The sequence below is a fragment of the Phaseolus vulgaris genome, chromosome 3 (assembly GCF_000499845.2).
Source record: "Phaseolus vulgaris cultivar G19833 chromosome 3, P. vulgaris v2.0, whole genome shotgun sequence".
Lineage (NCBI taxonomy): Eukaryota > Viridiplantae > Streptophyta > Magnoliopsida > Fabales > Fabaceae > Phaseolus > Phaseolus vulgaris.
In genome coordinates this window covers 7,132,138-7,150,737 of record NC_023757.2, presented here as the reverse complement: position 1 = coordinate 7,150,737, position 18,600 = coordinate 7,132,138, and the positions used below count along the sequence as shown (strand labels likewise).

The 18,600-nt window shown below is 32.3% G+C and overlaps 1 protein-coding gene across 1 annotated transcript; it reads right to left on the bottom strand.

Annotated features, from left to right (window-relative positions):
- Positions 1 to 16,425: 16,425 nt before the first annotated feature.
- Positions 16,426 to 18,600, bottom strand: LOC137806492 (uncharacterized). Its single transcript, XM_068606642.1, has 2 exons — positions 18,042 to 18,600; positions 16,426 to 17,310 (listed from the first exon to the last, which is right to left on the bottom strand). Exons 1-2 carry the CDS (start codon positions 18,376 to 18,378, stop codon positions 16,775 to 16,777), a joined length of 873 nt encoding a protein of 290 aa, XP_068462743.1. The 5' UTR covers positions 18,379 to 18,600; the 3' UTR covers positions 16,426 to 16,774.

Here is an 18,600-nt window from a genome sequence, read left to right as displayed (position 1 = left end):
TTTATTTATTTATATATATCTGGATATGACTGATCGGCACCGGCACGGGCCTCTGAAAAGGGTGGTAGTGCCACGTGGCAAGAGGAGAAAGCTTAGGATGTGAGAGGGTCAAGGATTTATTTAAGGTATGGTTTTTTGTTTTTAGTGTAACATTTGGACTAAAAATAACATATTTAACCGCAAAGCGTGGTTAATGACACTTTTTTTTTACTTATTTATCCTCGATTGTATTTATTCACTTACGAGGCTCGGACACTCCTCTTAAATGACGTATCAAACCTCGATACTTGTAGGATACGTATTAGTATTAGTGAAGTGTCAAACTAAAAAAATATTTCTTAAATTTTTGACAATTCTAATACGATTTTAATATTTTAAAAAGTTGAAATACATTAATTTTTTCAAGACTCAAACTTAATGTATAATTTTTTGTTATGATTATGAAAATATGAAACAAATCCTTTTGAATCAGTCATGAAAAACATCTTTCTGTTTCAAAAAGAAATCTGAAACATAATTGTGCACATAAATCTTTATTGTCAATTTATATAATTCATAATTATATAATATATAAATTTGTGTCCATGTATCTTATATTTTAGAAGTTATACATATCTTTGTATTCGTATCGTATCAGTATCCGTATATGTGCTCATAACTTACTATTATTTGTGAGGCCAGAAAAAAAAAAACATGTCTTCCTATCTCAGCTTCTCCATTCTCAAAAATCAAAATTAATCTTTTTTATCTCTTTAAATTTATTTTTAATATCTGATGTTTATTAATTGTTGAATATAACAAATAAAATTTGGAAACTTATTTAATTACTTTATACATTAATTGGTGAGGTGGTAGGGAGGGGGAAGAAGGTACCATTATTTTGCTTATAGAATATAATATATATGAGAGCACATAGATAGAGGAACTCTTGTTGATTGATTTTGAAGTTGCGTGGCTGGCACAGTACACTGTTCAAGTTCTAAAGTAGGACTATGTTCCCACTCTTTTGTCATCTACCTCTCTTTCCTTCCGTTTCATCTACTTTTTCCTTTCTAAAATTTCAGTACTTGAAATCATTCTTTAATTCTAATATCTATAAAAGGGAGTTTTCTCTCAAATATATTCTAATGAGTTACAACGTTTCTTATAAAATGATTGGTATAGACTCTGTAAGAATAAAGTTACATAATGAAATTGTTTGTAAGATAATCAACGTTAACGTTAGTAAAATAAAGTTACAAATGTAAACATTTTCTTAGCATTAAATCACAATAGACACAAGTGCTTCATCTAATGATTAGATGCAAATAACACATGTATTTTTTTTTCTCAGTTCATGAAGTTTCAATTAGAAAACACAAACATAGTTTTAAAGCTAATTTAAAAAGGGTCATCATAAGATCGTATACTATGAATGTAAACAACTAGGGCACATGATGATAAACTGCTCAAAATTGAAGAAGAGAAGTCTGAAGAATACATGAGATTATTCATACTCAAGCTCTGACTTTGACGTAGAAAAGGTAGATCTGTGTCTCATGATAATATAGAAAAAGAGGTAATATTCATCGTTTGCAAATATGATACGTCTTATGAAGGTCTTCTTAATAGCTACAACAAGGTCTATGAGCATTGAATTTAAAACAAAAAATTTAACACTTTGTTTTCATAAATAAAAAGTTCAAGTCATATCTATTTGTATCTAATGAGAAAATTTCATGTCTCATGCGAATGATATCCCTAAAAGTACAATTTTAGAGGAAAAAACTGCATTGTAAGCATTACTTTGAAAAATTTGTTGAGAGCTCAAATGATCTAAACCTCCTTTCTTCAAATGGTAGACGTGCATTAAATAAGTCTGGTGTTGGCTATGACTTAAGAGGTAAAAAAAATTTCACAAACATGTTAAGGTTGCTTCCTCTAACCATGGTAAACTTGGACATGAAAGTGTCAAATGTAAGCTCGAGAAGTAATCACCCAGAACTAATAAGAAAGGACCCAAGAAAATGTGGGTACCAAAAAAATTTTTTATTCCTAATGTAGGTACAATGAAAAGGCAACAAAAAAAAATTGACTCTAAACAATGGATGTTAGGAACACATAAATTATGAAAGGTCTAGTTTTTCTGTTGAATTACTATTTCAAACACGGTATCATGTAATCAAATAGTTAAAAATTATATCTCCTTGATATGATCAGACCTAATAAAGGCCAATGTAACGAAAAATTTGAAATTCCATCAAACTTATTGTGCTATATTCTGGTTATATGTTTTAAATGATTTCATGGAAGAAAAGTTTCGAGAAAACTTGATCGGATGGTGTTTTTTTTAAAAAAATGGGAGATTATTATATCCAAATTCAATAGACCATTTGTTTGGTTTTCATTTAGTGTGTAAACAATAATGTATAAATCATGAAAGTGTTTTTTCTTATCGACGCAAGCCTTTTCTTAGCATCAAATCATGACAAACACAAGTTTTTCCTCTAGAGATCATATGCAAATAGCATATGTGTTCTCTTTGTTCAGTCTCAAATGAAAACTTCAATTAGATGATATGAACACAACTTTAAAGTTAACATTCTTCACGAAATATTCTTTATGCTCTTGCTATATGTTTGTAGATAATGTCCTCATTTGACATTAACAAAAAGATCTTGAGAGCACACATATACATCAAAGATCTCTAAGGAGACGCACTGAAGTTGCTCCACGTTGTTAACCATCTTGCATGCGATCTTCGTCAACTTTGAAAAGGCTATCTACCTTGTAAGGTCTCTTGCTTTTGTCCAATTTGGAAAAAGCTCTATGACGAAGCGTACTTAGCCCTACTAGATTTGAAAATGTTGCTCAAAGAGAAGAACCACATTGCATTTAATTCTTCTCTAAGCTTAAACTTGGGTAGACGCAACAAGAAGAAGAAGAATTTTCTAAAAAACCTCACAACAACTACACAAGATTTCAAACTCTATATATAGAAGATCTTTTTGAAGAAAGAGAATTACCGACGACGAAAGTCTTGCTACAAGAACGTGAACAAGATCTAAAAATTCCACACCTTATAGTTGTGAGAAAGAAAATTGATCACGTTCATTAGAAATATAGAAGAGTGATAACATTTGTATACATCAACAAACACTAACCCTATTTCAAGTGAGTGAACTGGTGATCTTTTATATCACATTCTTTGTAAACATCTAGGTATTAGTCAGGAGTTATTGCATCCAAAGAATAATCGTGTTAGCTAGGAGTGGTCGAGTTTCAAAGAATACTCACGTTAGCCATGAGTGACTGAGTTCCAAAGAATACTGAGTTTCTTAACCATAAGTGATTACATTTCAAATAATACACAATGTTTAGCTAAGAGTGACTTCATTCCAAATATTACTTTGTGTTTAGCTAGGAGTGACTACAATCCAAATAATACTTATTTTTAGTCATGAGAACTTGAAGTCAAAATGATACTCATTTTTATCTTGCAACAATAGTATGCCTAGTGAAACTAAATTAGTTGATTAAGAAATTGACATAGTCTTTGTTAACAGATGAACCAGTATAAAAATACAAGGTAAATCCTTTACCCCTTATCTCTTTAGATTGTATGTTATTTAACCATAACTAATCTTTGAAAGAGAGATTTGTGAACCACACTTTAGAAAAGATTTTGTTTGACAGATCGTGTGTCAAGCCTAAAACATTGTCTAACTATGTGTTATCAGACGATACATTGAATAAAATTTTAAAAGGTTTAAAACAAAATTCAACCACTCCTTATGTTTTAACCTATTTTCACCGTCAAGATATTCTAAAGCTGACAAAAAACTTTACATTCGTTGGATTCGTGGATATGAAAAGTTATAGGTGTTGTATGGTAGGTGAAAGGATGCAAGCTAAGAGGAAAAGTGGTTTTTCTGATTGTACTGGCCAGGAGAGCTTGGGACCTCGGCCCCAAGTGCTTAGGTATGGTCAGCTCGGTTGTATAAAGTATGCCTAGCTCGGTCCCGGTCGAGTATGGGCCCAAAAGTTTATTACGAGGCCAACCTAGGTCTTTTAGTAAGTTTACGTGGAAAAGATAATTAAAAATAACAAAAGGAATAATTGAATTAGTTGAAGTATATTATTAAATGCAAGTAAAAGCGGTTAAGAATGTTTGTACCCGAAAGTTACAGGTACACGGTAAACAGATTATTGTTGAAAGATATTATTGTTGTTGGAGATTATATTCTGGATGTTGAGATTATATTCTCATTAAAGAAAATTTTTCAAGGAATATTTATAAAAGGGGTTTGAGACCCCGAGTAAAGGTACGCTTTACTGAATACTCTAGACTGAAGCAATTATATAGTTTGAATGCTCTCACTAACTTGATCGTTGGAGTGTGATCAACAGGTAGAGCCCTTTTTTCCCAGTGGAGCAGCGGGGCTCAACTCGGAGACCAACCGAAGTCAACCAGCGAGAACAGTGATAATGGAGGGATAAAGGAAAAAGAATATGTATTTCTTTTGAAGATTTTCTATTGTTGCTAAGGTTGTGTTTGTCTCATCGTTTGGTGGGATCTTCTCTAGTAATGTAGTTTGTCACTGTATCAACTAGTCCTCAGACATCTTTGACTGCTAGTAGACGTGGGGCCACGTAAGTTGTGTCCCACGAGCGGCATGGGCCAGCGCCTTGCAGACGGCACATCCAGGGTGTCGAGGAGTGGTCAGGTGTCGGTCACGTAAGCTGGATCCCACATGCGGTATGCCCAGAGGGCCTCGTAGATAGTACGCCCAGAGGGTCGAGGAGTGGTCAGGCCTCGGTCATCAGGATGTGCTGATGTGTCCTCGGACCTCGGTCAAACAGCGGAGCTGGTCCACGAGTGGTGGATTCCAGGACAACACACCAGTTATTAGTTAGGGAGAAACCTAGATCACGAGAGGCTCATGCGTGTGGTGTGGATGACGCGTTCAAGCGTAACACAAGTAAAGAGCCACTGGAAGAGATAAAGCCCGAGAGGGTTACGTTCCATGGGTAGACTGTATGCATAGCACATGAACAGCTAGGTCACTCCCAGGACGGATGACCCTAGAGATTAGGTGCACAAGTTGGTACCCAGGTGGTCATCCCGTCAGAGGTTGTACTCTAGTAAGGGAGCCTTACGCGCTAGATTGCACTAAGAGTGGGTGATAGTGGCGCTAAGGCACACCTTCATTAACCCTAATTGCGATTAGCAGAAATAGCGGAAACCCTAGAGTATATAAAGGGTAGTATCAAACCTAATAAGGTACGAACGAAGGCAGGGATAATTGGGCGTGTGATCGTCGTGGACGTACGAAGGCAATCGAGTCAACCGACAGGAACAATCACATATATCTAAGACGTATTAATTATAGAGAATTGGGCATTATGTTCAAACAATTTTTTTTAGGAACCAAAATGTGAAAGTTTTTCTGTTTTGTGAACATTGTGTGTTTGAGAAGTAGCACTTGCAAAACTTTTTTACATGGTTACACAAGATGAATGCCACCTTAAACTATGTCCATGAAGATTTTTGGAGCCAACGGAAGTTCCATCCTCAAGAGGTACATACAATGTACTTTATCTTAGTCATTGATGATTACTCAATTAACATGGGTATTCATGGTGACAGGCATTTGAGAAGTTTAAGCACTGGATACTCTTAATGTTTAACTAAATTGGGAAGTTGGTTAAGTATTTGAGGACTGGTAACAATTTGGAATTTTGTTCTAAGGAGTGTAGTGATTTTTGTAGAGATAAAGACACTGCAATAGATTTGATTGTTTCTCATACACCACAATGAAATGAAGTCATCGATGAACAAGACCTTGTTGGAAAGCATGTTGTCACACTCTAGATTGGACAAATGCTAATAGGGTGAGACTATGAATACAATGTTTTATCTAGAGAATCGTTCTCCGCGTACTACCATAGATTTTACAATCGGGAAAGTTGGTAGATTACTCACATTGAGGGGTGTATGGGCATCATGTTTATGTTGATGATGGTAAGCTTGAGCCCAAATATAGGAAGGGGTGTTTGTAGGATATGAAGTTGGAGGGAAGGGTTCCAGAGTTTTGTCCCTTCCTATGGGAAGAATGATTGTTAGTGGGGATATTTTTTTATAGTCTTTATGACCCAGAGGAAATTCAAGAAGACACTAGAGGACACAACTAGAGAGTAAGAGGGAATTCGAGAACATGTGGACATTTCATAGTATATAAATGGGTGCAAACCTCACTTTATAAGTCGGTTTTATGAAGATGAATTAGGCTTAAAGTTTACTTCTTAATATGACATCTTAAAGTTTATCCTAGCGAGAGTCTGTTAGACTTATCATGTCACCCGCTATCGACCGCTATCGGACCATCCATAATATACAGTTTCACGCACGAGTTGACAGCCTTGGCATGAAAGGGTGTTGGAGATCCAACATTGGACTAGAAATAAGGGCATTTCATAGTATATAAATGGATGCAAACTTCACCTTATAAACCAGTTTTATAAGGTTAAGTTAGGTTTAAAGTCCACTTCTTAATATCTTAAGTAAAAAAAATATAAAGCAAGGGGTATAGCTGATATTATTTTTTTATCCTTTGCCATTATAGTGCTAGGATTAATGAAGTGAAAGAGGAATTAGGAGTTTTGAATGAGTAAATTAGCTAACAATTAACAAGAAAAAATGGCTTAAAAGTGAAGTGCATATTTTCTTAGCAAAAATCTAATTTTGGTAGGCAAATGAAGGAGATAGAAATGGCAGTACCTAAATTCACTTAATGGCGTAGAAAAGCTGAGAGGATGAATTTCCTTTGGAGTAACACTTTCTCAACAAACCCCAATTCCCATAACACATTCTAAAAGTTCTAAAAGTAACCTTTTTTTTTTAATATTCAGATTAATGAGTGAGAAAATAAAATGAAATAAAGCACACGGTAAGATATACTTAGAAGTAAAGATTGAAGAAGAAATTTGATTATGGGGAGGTAGGAACTATCAAGCTCGGACACCCTCTTAACTGACGTGTCCGTGTCGGACACATGTATTGAACACTGACACTCGTACGACACATATTAATGAAGTGTTCAATTCAAAAAATATTTATTGAATTCCCCACAATTCTAGCACTGGTCTAACATAATTTTAAAAGGGAGAAATGCATTAATTTTCTAAAAACTCAAACTTATTATATAATTTTTTATTATGATTATGAAAATAAAGAACAAATCTTTTTGAACCAACCATGAAAAACGTCTTTCTGCTAAAAAAAACTGAAACACACTTAATACATATCAATCTTTATTGTCAATTTATATAATATATAGATTTGTGTCCGCGTGTCTTACATTATACGTATCTCTGTATCTATGTATGTATCGTATCAATATTCGTGTCTCTGTGCTACATAGGTAGGAACCCTAAGTTTATATTGTAGGTCTTGGGAAGACATAAGAGCTTCTTAGTCGAGTGGCATACTAGTATCATTGTATTATAAAAGTAGAACAATTGTTAGAAATATTTGCTTAAATCACATTTTTTTCCCACTGTGAAGCTATTTTGTAGGTTGATACAATTGATTATTGGGGGAAAAACATGTATGTAGGTTGCTGCAAAGAGGCTGGTAATCGATTAGAGGATATGGTAATCAAGTGCTTGATATATGCTATTATGAGCAATGGATTAATCATGCATCTCAGTCCATTACTAGCTTAATAAAGCTTTGGTGACATGTTAACGTGGACTACAATAGTGGATTACCACTCTTTTATTTTCAACATTAGTAGAAACCAAATCATGTTTATCGTTAGTGTATTCATAAAATTGAAGCACTTTTAAAAGCATTAATACGTTTTAATGTCTTAAATTGCCCGTGTTTAAAACTGAATCTCAAAGAAGTTTAAAATATATAAATTCAAAAATTATTCAAACACCTTATAATACAATGTTTATCAAAATCAAATCTTAGTTCCAAGACAACGATATGGTGATTCTATATTTAGGGTTAATCGATTACCATGCATTCAAACTATTATCTTTCCAAAAACTCAAGACCTAATAATACACTATTATGTGTTTTCAACTAACTTATAAGATATTAATTTATACATATTTAACCAAAAAAATGTTTGGTAAATCACTTTATTCATTTTCTTTAAAATAGCTAGTTTATAAATTATCATTATTTTTTTCATCTTTACCCACGTACTTTAATAAAGTTTCCCCTTCATTATTTTATGTTTTTACATTTGTCAATTAGGTTTGTATTTAGTTTTTATCAAATATTTAAGTCAATCAAGAAGTAAAGTCAACCGATTTTACCTATTAATTAGTTTTTTTATTGGAAAAAAATAAAGAATATAAAGAATATTTTATAGATGTTACAACCCTAAACAAGTTAAGTTAGGTATATATACAATTTTAAAAAATGGGAAAACCATCAAAATATTTATACATTAACAAAACCAGGCCTTCAGCCATCACATTAAACTAATTTATTTATCTTCTTTTTAAAACATATAAGCAAGGAAATAGTTACCAAGCTTCTGCCGAATTAGTAATCAATTAAGCATCATAAGTAATTGATTACGTCGAGACAGAATGGTTTGTTTGAGAACATTAAGGTGGTTTATGCGTTCACACCTTTAAGGAATCTATTACAAATTTACCAAATGAAAGTAATCAAATGTTTAATCTAATGATGATCTTCACAATCTAATTAAACACTTGGTGTAATGCTATAATCGTGTTAATTCCAATGTTGTTGGTAATTACTACTTTGCACGTGACCGGGTTCATTAACTTATTCTGTTCATTTTTTTCCACTTAAATCTTTAGGATTCGAATAAATTAATTAGCATGGAATTGCTAATAACCATTGATTAAGGACTTTTCTAGTCAAATTTTGTTAGATTATACTTGTTGTACTGTTAGGATCGAGAGGTGTAACCGAAAGAATATACTAAGAGATTATGTCGAAAAATATAAATAATAAAAAAATATATATTATCATTGTAGCAAGACTCAATTTGATAAGATCCAAAGTTAATGGGTGCGTTTAAAATAATAGGTGGTGCAAAAAGAAAGGCTCAAATAAGTTATAAGTCCAATAAAGAGATACTATAAATAGGATATCAGTCTAAAAGGTAAGTAGAGTGAATTTTATTTAATGATAATATAAATTATTTCTAACTTTGACATCAGAACGCCTTACAGGTACACACCTAATTGTGAGAGGAGAAATCAAAAGCTCTGGAGTGTCCAAACCTAAAAGTCCAATCCGAAAAATCAACCTGTGAAGTTTGTAATATTAGCTTGAGTAGAGTCTTCAGTTTTTTTGCAAAAACAATACATTTTTGCAAGAACAATACTTAATTTAATAAATGTATATTCACGAGTGGACCGATTTAAATATATATATTTTTTTATACATAACTTTTTGTTTTATGTTTTGTGTGGAGAGAGGTTGCATTATATATCTTTATTAAGCAACTCTCACACGCTCACTTTATTAGTGCTTTCATTGGTGTGTGAAATGGTTTGAACCAAATCATTGAAACCGTTTGTCATTATTATAAATTATTATCATTGAGATAAATAAATCCTTGGAGACGTACGGTTGCAATAATATTTGTTGAAAGAGAACATAGTAAGAATGAAATACGAAGAATGATACTACAACACTTTTAACATTTTCTTTTAAATAGTTAATAATGATTTGTATAAATATCATATTAGAAAAGAAAAAACAAATATGAAAGTGTATAAAGTTGACTTGGGAATCCTCATTGTTTTATGGAATAGAGTATATTTAGGCATCTCTTGCACGAGTGACGCTAAACATTGCAGGATTTTGCTTTTTATCTTCAACAATACACATATTAGGAGTTTGTTGTTTTTTTTTGGGTTCAAAATTGTTGCTACTTAGCTCTTAAGAAATAAAATGTACTTTTTCTTAGATTATATGGATTGAATTGAAGTTGTTTGATTTTTTTTTTTTATGTAAAGTGTACTGGTGGGATTGATTGGGATTGAATGAATTATGTTACTTGGTATTGGAGGTCGTCCAACTTTATAGAATTAATGCACTAAGATAAAATAAGGAGATACGTAACAAATCAAGTAATATCCTTTTAATAAATATATACATTAAATACGTCCATAAATGAGATAGTTCATTACAAACACTATAAATAAGCATGTTGTACGAGAATAAGATATGTTTTTATTAATATAGTACAAAATCTCATACATAACACTTACTTGATTCTTGGAGAACCTTTTGTAAGGTTACTCCTGATCAAAGACCCAGGAACAAATACGAGAAAGAAAACAAAAGAGGAGCGACAGAGTGACAAGTAGTAATTATTCAATCCGTAGTAGATACTATCTAGGCATGTTTTATTACATAAATTTTTTGCTAATAAATTGAATTAAAGTTATTTAAGTTTTTTTTAAAGCTTTTTTATTTGGTTTTTGTGTAATCTTGACAATTGTCGTCATTTCAATATTTAAATATAAAGGTAGAAGATTGATATATATTGAGACTATTTGATGGCGGATAGACCAGGTTTTCAGATGTATACATGTTTTGTTGGTATTCTGATTTTTTGAAAGTTATGCATATACATAACTTATTTCATTGTAGTAGAGTTAAAACATCCTTAAAATACTCCATATTTATTTTATTTTTACTGATAAAAAAAATAATTAGGTATATGTTAGAAGTTATGATAATCTATAGCTAAAAAAAATGTTGGGAGAAAGAATGAATAATTGCCCAAAAGAGGTAATCTTGATGGAGATCTCTGGTTCTTGTAAATCTTATCTATCATAAATATGTGGCTTGAAATTGTTGTCTTTGATTTAGAATTAAACATGTAGCATGTGACTTTGACTCAAATATTAAATGAAGAATGAGGAATTGTATAGAAATTTTAGTTTTGTATCTCTTGGAGATTGCATTTTAAATATTTTCCACTTTAATTTCAAACATTGGCACCAAACATTGGACTCAAAGGGGGTGTGAATGATTATTGCTTATTTTGTTGTTTGTGAAGATCAAGATCTCACACTTTCTTCCTCCACATGATTCCACTGTAATGGTCAAACAAATTAATTTATATAGCTTTCCTTCACTTATTGTCAGAACTCAAAACTTCTAACTATTTAAACTATTTCAATTAAAATTTAGTACATTCAATTTATTCATCAACTGTCAATTCAGATAGGCATAATCAAATGTCTATTTTAAAAAAAAAAATAAGTACTTATATATTGAAGCTTATGATTATGAATAAAGGAGCAGGGTTTTTCTTTGTACATGTTTTTTACAGAAATTAAATATTTTCTTTTTAAATAAAATAAAAAGTAAATGGTGAAAAATAAAGAGATCAAGATAATAAAGTTAACGATGAAGATAAAAATAAGAATAAGAGTAAAGAGAGAAAATAAATAAATCAAACTCTGAGAAAAAGTAGTTGTTTGAAAAATTGGCACACAAATTGAAATGATGTGATGTGACAAAATATAATGCGAAAATATGGACACCTCTCATGAAAATAACTTCAAAAATACTCTTATCTTAGTAAATCTAAATCATATCATCAACTCTTAAAATTATTTACATATTAATTCTTTAAGAAACCTATATGATTTATTGCAATCTCCACTCACAATTATAATTAATCAATCAATCAAAAATATAGATCATGAGTTTTGAAAGATACATGATTCAAATCAATCTATTTCTAGCATCAAAATCAATCTATTCCTAGCATTAACCAATTAGGTGATCTTTCCAACATTTTACGTTTAAAAGTGTTTTTGAATTTCAATCAAATCTCAGTTAATCAAACAAAAAAAAAAGTGATCAAACTAATAATACAAAGGTTAAATATAGATATCAACAATATAATTGAAATAAATCTTTGATAAATTCAAAATCAAGTGTTTACATGAGTTTGGATATCATTAAATTCAACCTTAACAAAAAGAAAAAAAAATTAGCAAATAATTTTCTCATTATAGAGTAATTTTCAATGAAAGAAAGTTAATGTGATGAATTTTTTGAGAGATTTTTTTTATTGTTGCTTTAAGAGTTCTAAATCTATTATATTTGTCAAAATTTTAGTAGAATTTATTTTTGTATATTTATTTATAAAAGAAATTATTAGGTCCAAGTATAAGATATTTATGGACTTCTTATTGTAGTAGTCTTTCACTTAAGTGACCAATATATCTAGTTTAAGCTAGGTTGAAGTGAATTTGCTTAAGAGAAAAAAAACTATAAATATAAGAAACTATTATTCTTTATATATATTTCTTAGATTGTGTTTGCTTAAGTAAAAAAATATATGTTTAAAGTGAATCTTATTTTAAGTTGGTTGATCAAGTCTTCTTACTTAACCTAATTTTAATTGATTTATTTCAATTTCAACAAAATATAATTTATTAGTAAAAAAATTTCAAAATAAAATATTTTTAAACAAGTCCAAAATCTTAAATATATGATGAATAATTATTATACAAAATATGATTATCACGTATGGTTCTTTTTCTTTCATTTTCTCTATCTTAAACTTCATATTTCACTCTCATCTTGTTAGGGCAAAAGTCCAACATCCTAGAACTGTGACTAGGTGTTGAAAAAAGTTAAGTGTAAAACATTGTCATACTTCGTCTATAAGACGATAGCGTTGTTCAAACAACATATCATGTAAGATACAAGTGTTGTGTCTGATAAACAATACAACACTCTGCAATCTTGTTTTGCGTCTATCATACAATTAATATGTTCAAACGATAAGCGGTAGAAATAAGCTAACCTCATTCCTCACAAAAACATATATGTTTGTTTTATGCTATAAGAAATGTTTGTTACTTTTGTTTGTCAAAGAGATTCGTTATAGATGCAAGCTAAAGTCAACGTCAAGATCTCTTTAAGTTCGAACTAAAGTTAATTTTCTTCTACCATTTCCTAACACTAACATTGACAATTATGGAAATGTTATTTGATTTGTACGACTTTAAACAATTAAGCAAATGTGCACTCCCCAAGAAGAGATAAGCACATCCAACTATTGAGAATATTACGTAAAACAAGAAAGGAGCATTTAATGCTACATGAAGTGTATTTAATGCATCTTACTTAAGTAATCTCGTCAGATGTAAAAGGATATCTAAAAGAGCTAAAACTTCTCAACGGTAAAAAATAAATTCATAATGGCTACGTTCTTCCAAACCTATATAAAGTAATTCAAGAAGAACAAAAAAACAAAGAGACTAAGTTATATTGAAACACTACTAAAAATTTTGCACCAACAAAGCTTCATAGAAAAACAATGTTCATGTTCTATCAGCATAGAAGAAAGTGTACAAGTTTCATATGCGTCGACAGGGGATAATCCTCTCTAATGAGTAAACTGTGTGATATGTTAATCACCACTTGTACAACTTCTGTTTCTTAGCAAGGAGTGACTATTTGACAAACAATAGTCAATTATTAACTAGGAGTGCCTATTGTTCAAAGAATACTCACTTAAACACATACACGTAACTGAATTGGGTCTACCTTTACTACATCAAGTTTCGCTTCCTTTGAAGTTTGAGAATTTTTCATTTTAGACAACAATTTACTTAATTAACATATTACCTACTACCTCATTACAGTTTTATGTCTCATATATTACTCTGTACAAAAACACTTCTAACTATTTTTTTTTTAAAGTCTTTGGTTGTGCTTGTTTTCCTTTTCTTATACCATATAGTAAACACAAACTAGAATTTTGTTCACAAAATTGCGTCTTTCTCGACTACTCTAATTCCCATAAAGGTTATCTACATCTCTCTAAATATGACCTAATTTACATCTCTAAAGATGTCATTTTTAATGAAATCAGATTTCCTTATGTTGATATGTTTTCACAGTCTCCTTCTATTAAGTCTGTTAGCAATTTATTTTTTTAATTTGAGTCCTAATTTTTCTCCTCCCACAAAATTCTTTATTACACGTACTTAGTCTAACCATATTGTTCCTTTTGTTGTTTCTACGAAGTTTGAGTCTTTACTTAGGACTCTTCTTAAAAATCATCCTATGCAACTCGTTTCAAATATGCTATTACGAATCCAAGAATTCATCATTCATTGTTGTTAACCAATATTGAACCTAGTAGTGTTTTCGAGGCCTTGAAAAATACGAATTGGATTGTTGCTATGAAACAAGAGTATGAAGAACTTATCAAAATTCCACTTGGGATTTGGTTTCTCTTCCCCCTGAAAGAAAAATTGTTGGTTGCAAGTGGGTATTTCGGGTTAAAGAAAACTTTGATGGTAGTATTAACAAATACAAATCCAAGTTAGCTTCCAAAGGATTCAATCAAGTTCAAGGGTTTGACTTTCATGAAACTTTGTCTTTGATTATCAAACCGATTATTATTTGGGATATCCTTACAATTGTTTTAACTAATGGATGAGATTTGTTTCATATGGATGTTAATAATGTCTTCTTTAATGAAAATATTGATGAAACTATCTATATGATAGAACCTCCGAGATTTGAGGTTACTCACAAAAATCTGGCTTGCAACTTGGATATCTATGATCTTAAACAAACACTTGGATAGGTTTGACAAGCTTAAAACTATTGTTTTGCAACTTGACTTTTATTCGAGCAAGGTTGATCCTTCTATGCTTGTCTACCAACATAATCCTCAAATTGTTTACATATTAGTATATGTTGATGACATCATCATTACGAGTACATCTGCTTTTCTCATTCAACAAATCTTTCATAGTTTGAACTCTATTTTCTCTCTTAAGCAACTATGTAGACTAAACTACTTTTTAGGAGTAGAAATTTAGTATCAACCAAATAAGTTTTTGGTGATGACTCAAAACAAGTATATTAGAGATCTTTTGTATAAAACCGAGATAATTGAAGCTCAAACTATTTCTAATCCTATGGTTTCTTTTAGTAAGTTGTTCAAAAATTGGATCAAACATTTTTTTAAACCCTACTCTTTATAAATGAGTTGTTGGAGCATTGTAGTATGCTACTCTTACTAGACTAGATACCAACTATGTTGTTAATAAAATATGCTAGTTTAAGTCAAATCAGTTGGAAGCTCATTGGACTGCTATTAAAAGGATTTTTTAGTATCTTAAGGGTACCATTTTCTTATGGTCTTCATAAGCAACCTACTTATGTTTCCAAGCTCATTTCTATTATCGCCTTGTGTGTTACTGATTGGACTTCTGATGTTGATGATAGAAAGTCAACTTCCAGATCAACAATTTTTATGGGTCCCTAATCTTATTTCATGATGGTCTCATAAACAACGTGTTATTGCTCGTTCCAACAATGAAGTTGATGATAGTCTTATGCTGAAATTTTATGGATTCAAAATCTATTGAAGTAACTGTCCATTTCTTTCTCTACTCCTATTATGTTGTGTGACAATCAGAAAGTGTTGTTGTCATAACTCATAATCCAGTGTTTCACTCTAGAACCAAGCACAGAGAAATTGATGATTTTTGTGTTTAGGACCAAGTGTTGTCCAAAAAACTTGTTTATCATGTTCCTAGTTTGGATCATTGGGTTGATTTTCTTACCAAGCATTTTTCTCCTACTTGATTTCAACTTCTTAGGCGCAAACTCAATGTGAATGATTTTGTTCATAAAAGTCCCTCACCTTGAGTTTGAGGGGGTTATTAGTATAATGTGGTTGATTGTTTTTAACAAAATACTTTGCTTTTTGTTGCTTTCTGTTTTTTCTCTATTTCTGTTGTTTGGGTCATCTATGTGCCTTGTTTTGTTTGAACTGTATATAAAACTTTATTCTTAAGTCTATATATTGGTTTTCTTTCACTATACTCAAACACTTATGAACGCAATAATATTTAGTCTCTTTCTCTCTATCTTTTACATATCAAATTCTATCTGGATTCACCAATTTGGAACGCATTTTGAATGATATAAATTAGGCATTCCAAAATGTTATACGTTGGACTTGCTCTAGAAAGATTGTTCGAGAAAGTTTCCAGAATAATCATTCCGAAGCACTACTTTCATTATTCTCAAATGTTCTATCCATAAATCAAAATTGAATTTCTTGAAACCCCAATTCAAAAGGAGTAATATTTTTTTTCAATAAATAAGATCTAAAATGTGTGTTCTAGAAACCTTTATTCTAAAATTAATGACTCAAATATATGTAGCAACCATTAAAAGAAACGAAAACAACATTTATCTTCCTTTCTTTACATGAATTAAAAATGGAATCTTAATATATTCAAATGATTTTCTTCGTTATAAATACAATTTTCTATGATTTTGTTAGTTATATTATTAGTAATATAATTGACAAGTTATCTATATTTTGAACATAAATAGAAGAGTCATTTAAATAGAAAAAATACTACACAATGAAAAACTGAGTTCAATTTAGTGATGGGTATTTAATGTCTTACTATTAAGATGAGAGTGTAAACAAAAAGGAAACCTTAATTTACTCTGAACATGAAAAAAAGGTGAAAACACAATCTTAGGAAGAAAGAAATTTGATATACCACAAGATCCTAAGCAAAGAAAGATCAACCATTTTTTAGTTTGAAAATGAGATAGTTTATAAGTGTAGAAGGGTGGTATGATGATACCTGATTATGAATAAGCAAGTTAAGATGTTGAAGGAATGTATAGTTTTAAATAGCAAATCCTCTCAAAAACAAGTACAAAAATAGATCAAAACAGCATTTATAAGAAAGGGGCAAAAACACAGAACATTTAGTTTGCCCTCGGGGTTGCCCATTCAACTCTAAGTATGAGATTGTCGTAGCCATACCCATTGAGTTTGCCTATAGCTCTTTGCGCATCTTCTCTGTTCACAAAGTTAACAAAGCCAAAGCCCCTGCTCATGCTTGTCTTCTGATCAATGGCAACATAAACTCTGCTTACAGGACCAAAAGAACGGAACAGCTCCAGCAAATCGGGCTCTCTTGTGTCTTCAGAAAGGTTGGTTACCCTCACAGAGTTCTCATCGTTTCTGCGCCGCATATCAGATCCACTACTCCTCTCAGCCCCCGCCCTCATACCAGGTGGCACATAGGCTCCCTTGGTTGCACCAGCTGCTGCCGCTGCACCATCTGATGTTGCAGGCTTATCCACGAATCCCTCAGATGGTGGGGCCAGATCCTTGTATGGACATCTTGAGGTCCAGTGATCACCCTTCTTCCCGCAAGTCCTACACACCATCAGAACAGCACCTTTCTGGAATTGAGCCAACGGGTCTCCACCAGTCTTCGGCTCCTCCGTTTTGGACCCTGTTAACAATCACACAAACACAGTAATCAATCCTATTATTCTCCTCTATAACACTCCTATAATTACTTAGAACACACTGACCTCAACTTCACGTCTTCACTATCATGCATAAACAGAGGTTTTTAAAAACACAGTAATTTAGAGACTTTTCTCACTTTGTTATTTTGGTTTTAAAACTATTTCCCTCTAATTCTTCTTTTTATTACAGTTTTCACCAATCAATTTCTCATTAAAATCTACTGGGTTTTGAAATTTGTTCTAGACACATAAGTGTCCTAAAACCAAAAAACAGAATCGACTGAGAGAGATATTTTCTTTTCCTGTTTAGTTTCATGATATTCAACCTCTCCCACAATTCAACAATCAACTTCGAACAATGTTATTTAGTTACATTCGAAAACTAAAACCATTTTTTTGAAAATAGGAATCGAACACACCCAACCTCTCTAAAATAAAGTGTGCAAGTGTCACTATCGCAAAACCATATTGAAAGTCCAAAAAAATGCCACAAATAGAGCCATATCATGATGTATCTGAAGGTTATCCAGAATTGTGAACAGAAAGAAGTAACTCAATGTAATTGCAGAATATGTATTTTCTCCAATAGCTTATTACCACAGACATTACCATTCAGCACAGACACTACCACAGTGCAATTAAGAAAGAAAACAGAGAAATTGTGATGAAAATGGTAATAAAAGATAGATTCCGCAGAGAAGAGAAGCGTTACCGAGAGGCTTGGGGCGTTCGAGGAGGATCTCTTCCGTGGAGACCATGGTGAGGCGTGCGCCGACGTCTTCGTGGACGGCGTCGCCGAACTTGGGCCAGGAGCGTCGTTCGACGGCGCGTTTGCTGAGACGCGCGTTGGCAAGCTTGCGGGTGCGCGTGGTGGTGATGATCTTGACCTTGTTGCCATCCTCGTCGAACTTGTACTCGATGACCTTCTTTATGCCGTTGTCGTCGGGCCCTATGACCTGCCGCGGCGGAAGGAGGAAGTCGAGATCCTCGGCGTCGTCCTCCTCCAGCTCGCCCCACCGCAGCTTGGTTGGTTCCCCTTGATGCGCCATTTCTGCAATCCCAAACCCTTCCTCCTTCTCTCTTCTCTTAAATTATATTCTCTCTGTTCGCTTCTCTGATCCCTTACACAGTCCCTGCAAGCGAGCAACGGCCACAACCAGAGAAAGAAAGAACCACCGGGGATTGTAAAATGTCAAATGAAAACCTGGTTTTGTGTTTAGGTCTCTTTCGGGTCTTGGGCTTCCAGATAAGGGCCCAGATTTCCAATTAAA

Coding starts and splice junctions, on each gene's coding strand:
- LOC137806492 (XM_068606642.1), bottom strand. CDS start 18,378: ATGGCGCATCAAGGGGAACCAACCAAGCTGCGGTGGGGCGAGCTGGAG. Junction 17,311..18,041: donor CGAACGCCCCAAGCCTCTCG/GTAACGCTTCTC, acceptor GATTGTTAACAG/GGTCCAAAACGGAGGAGCCG.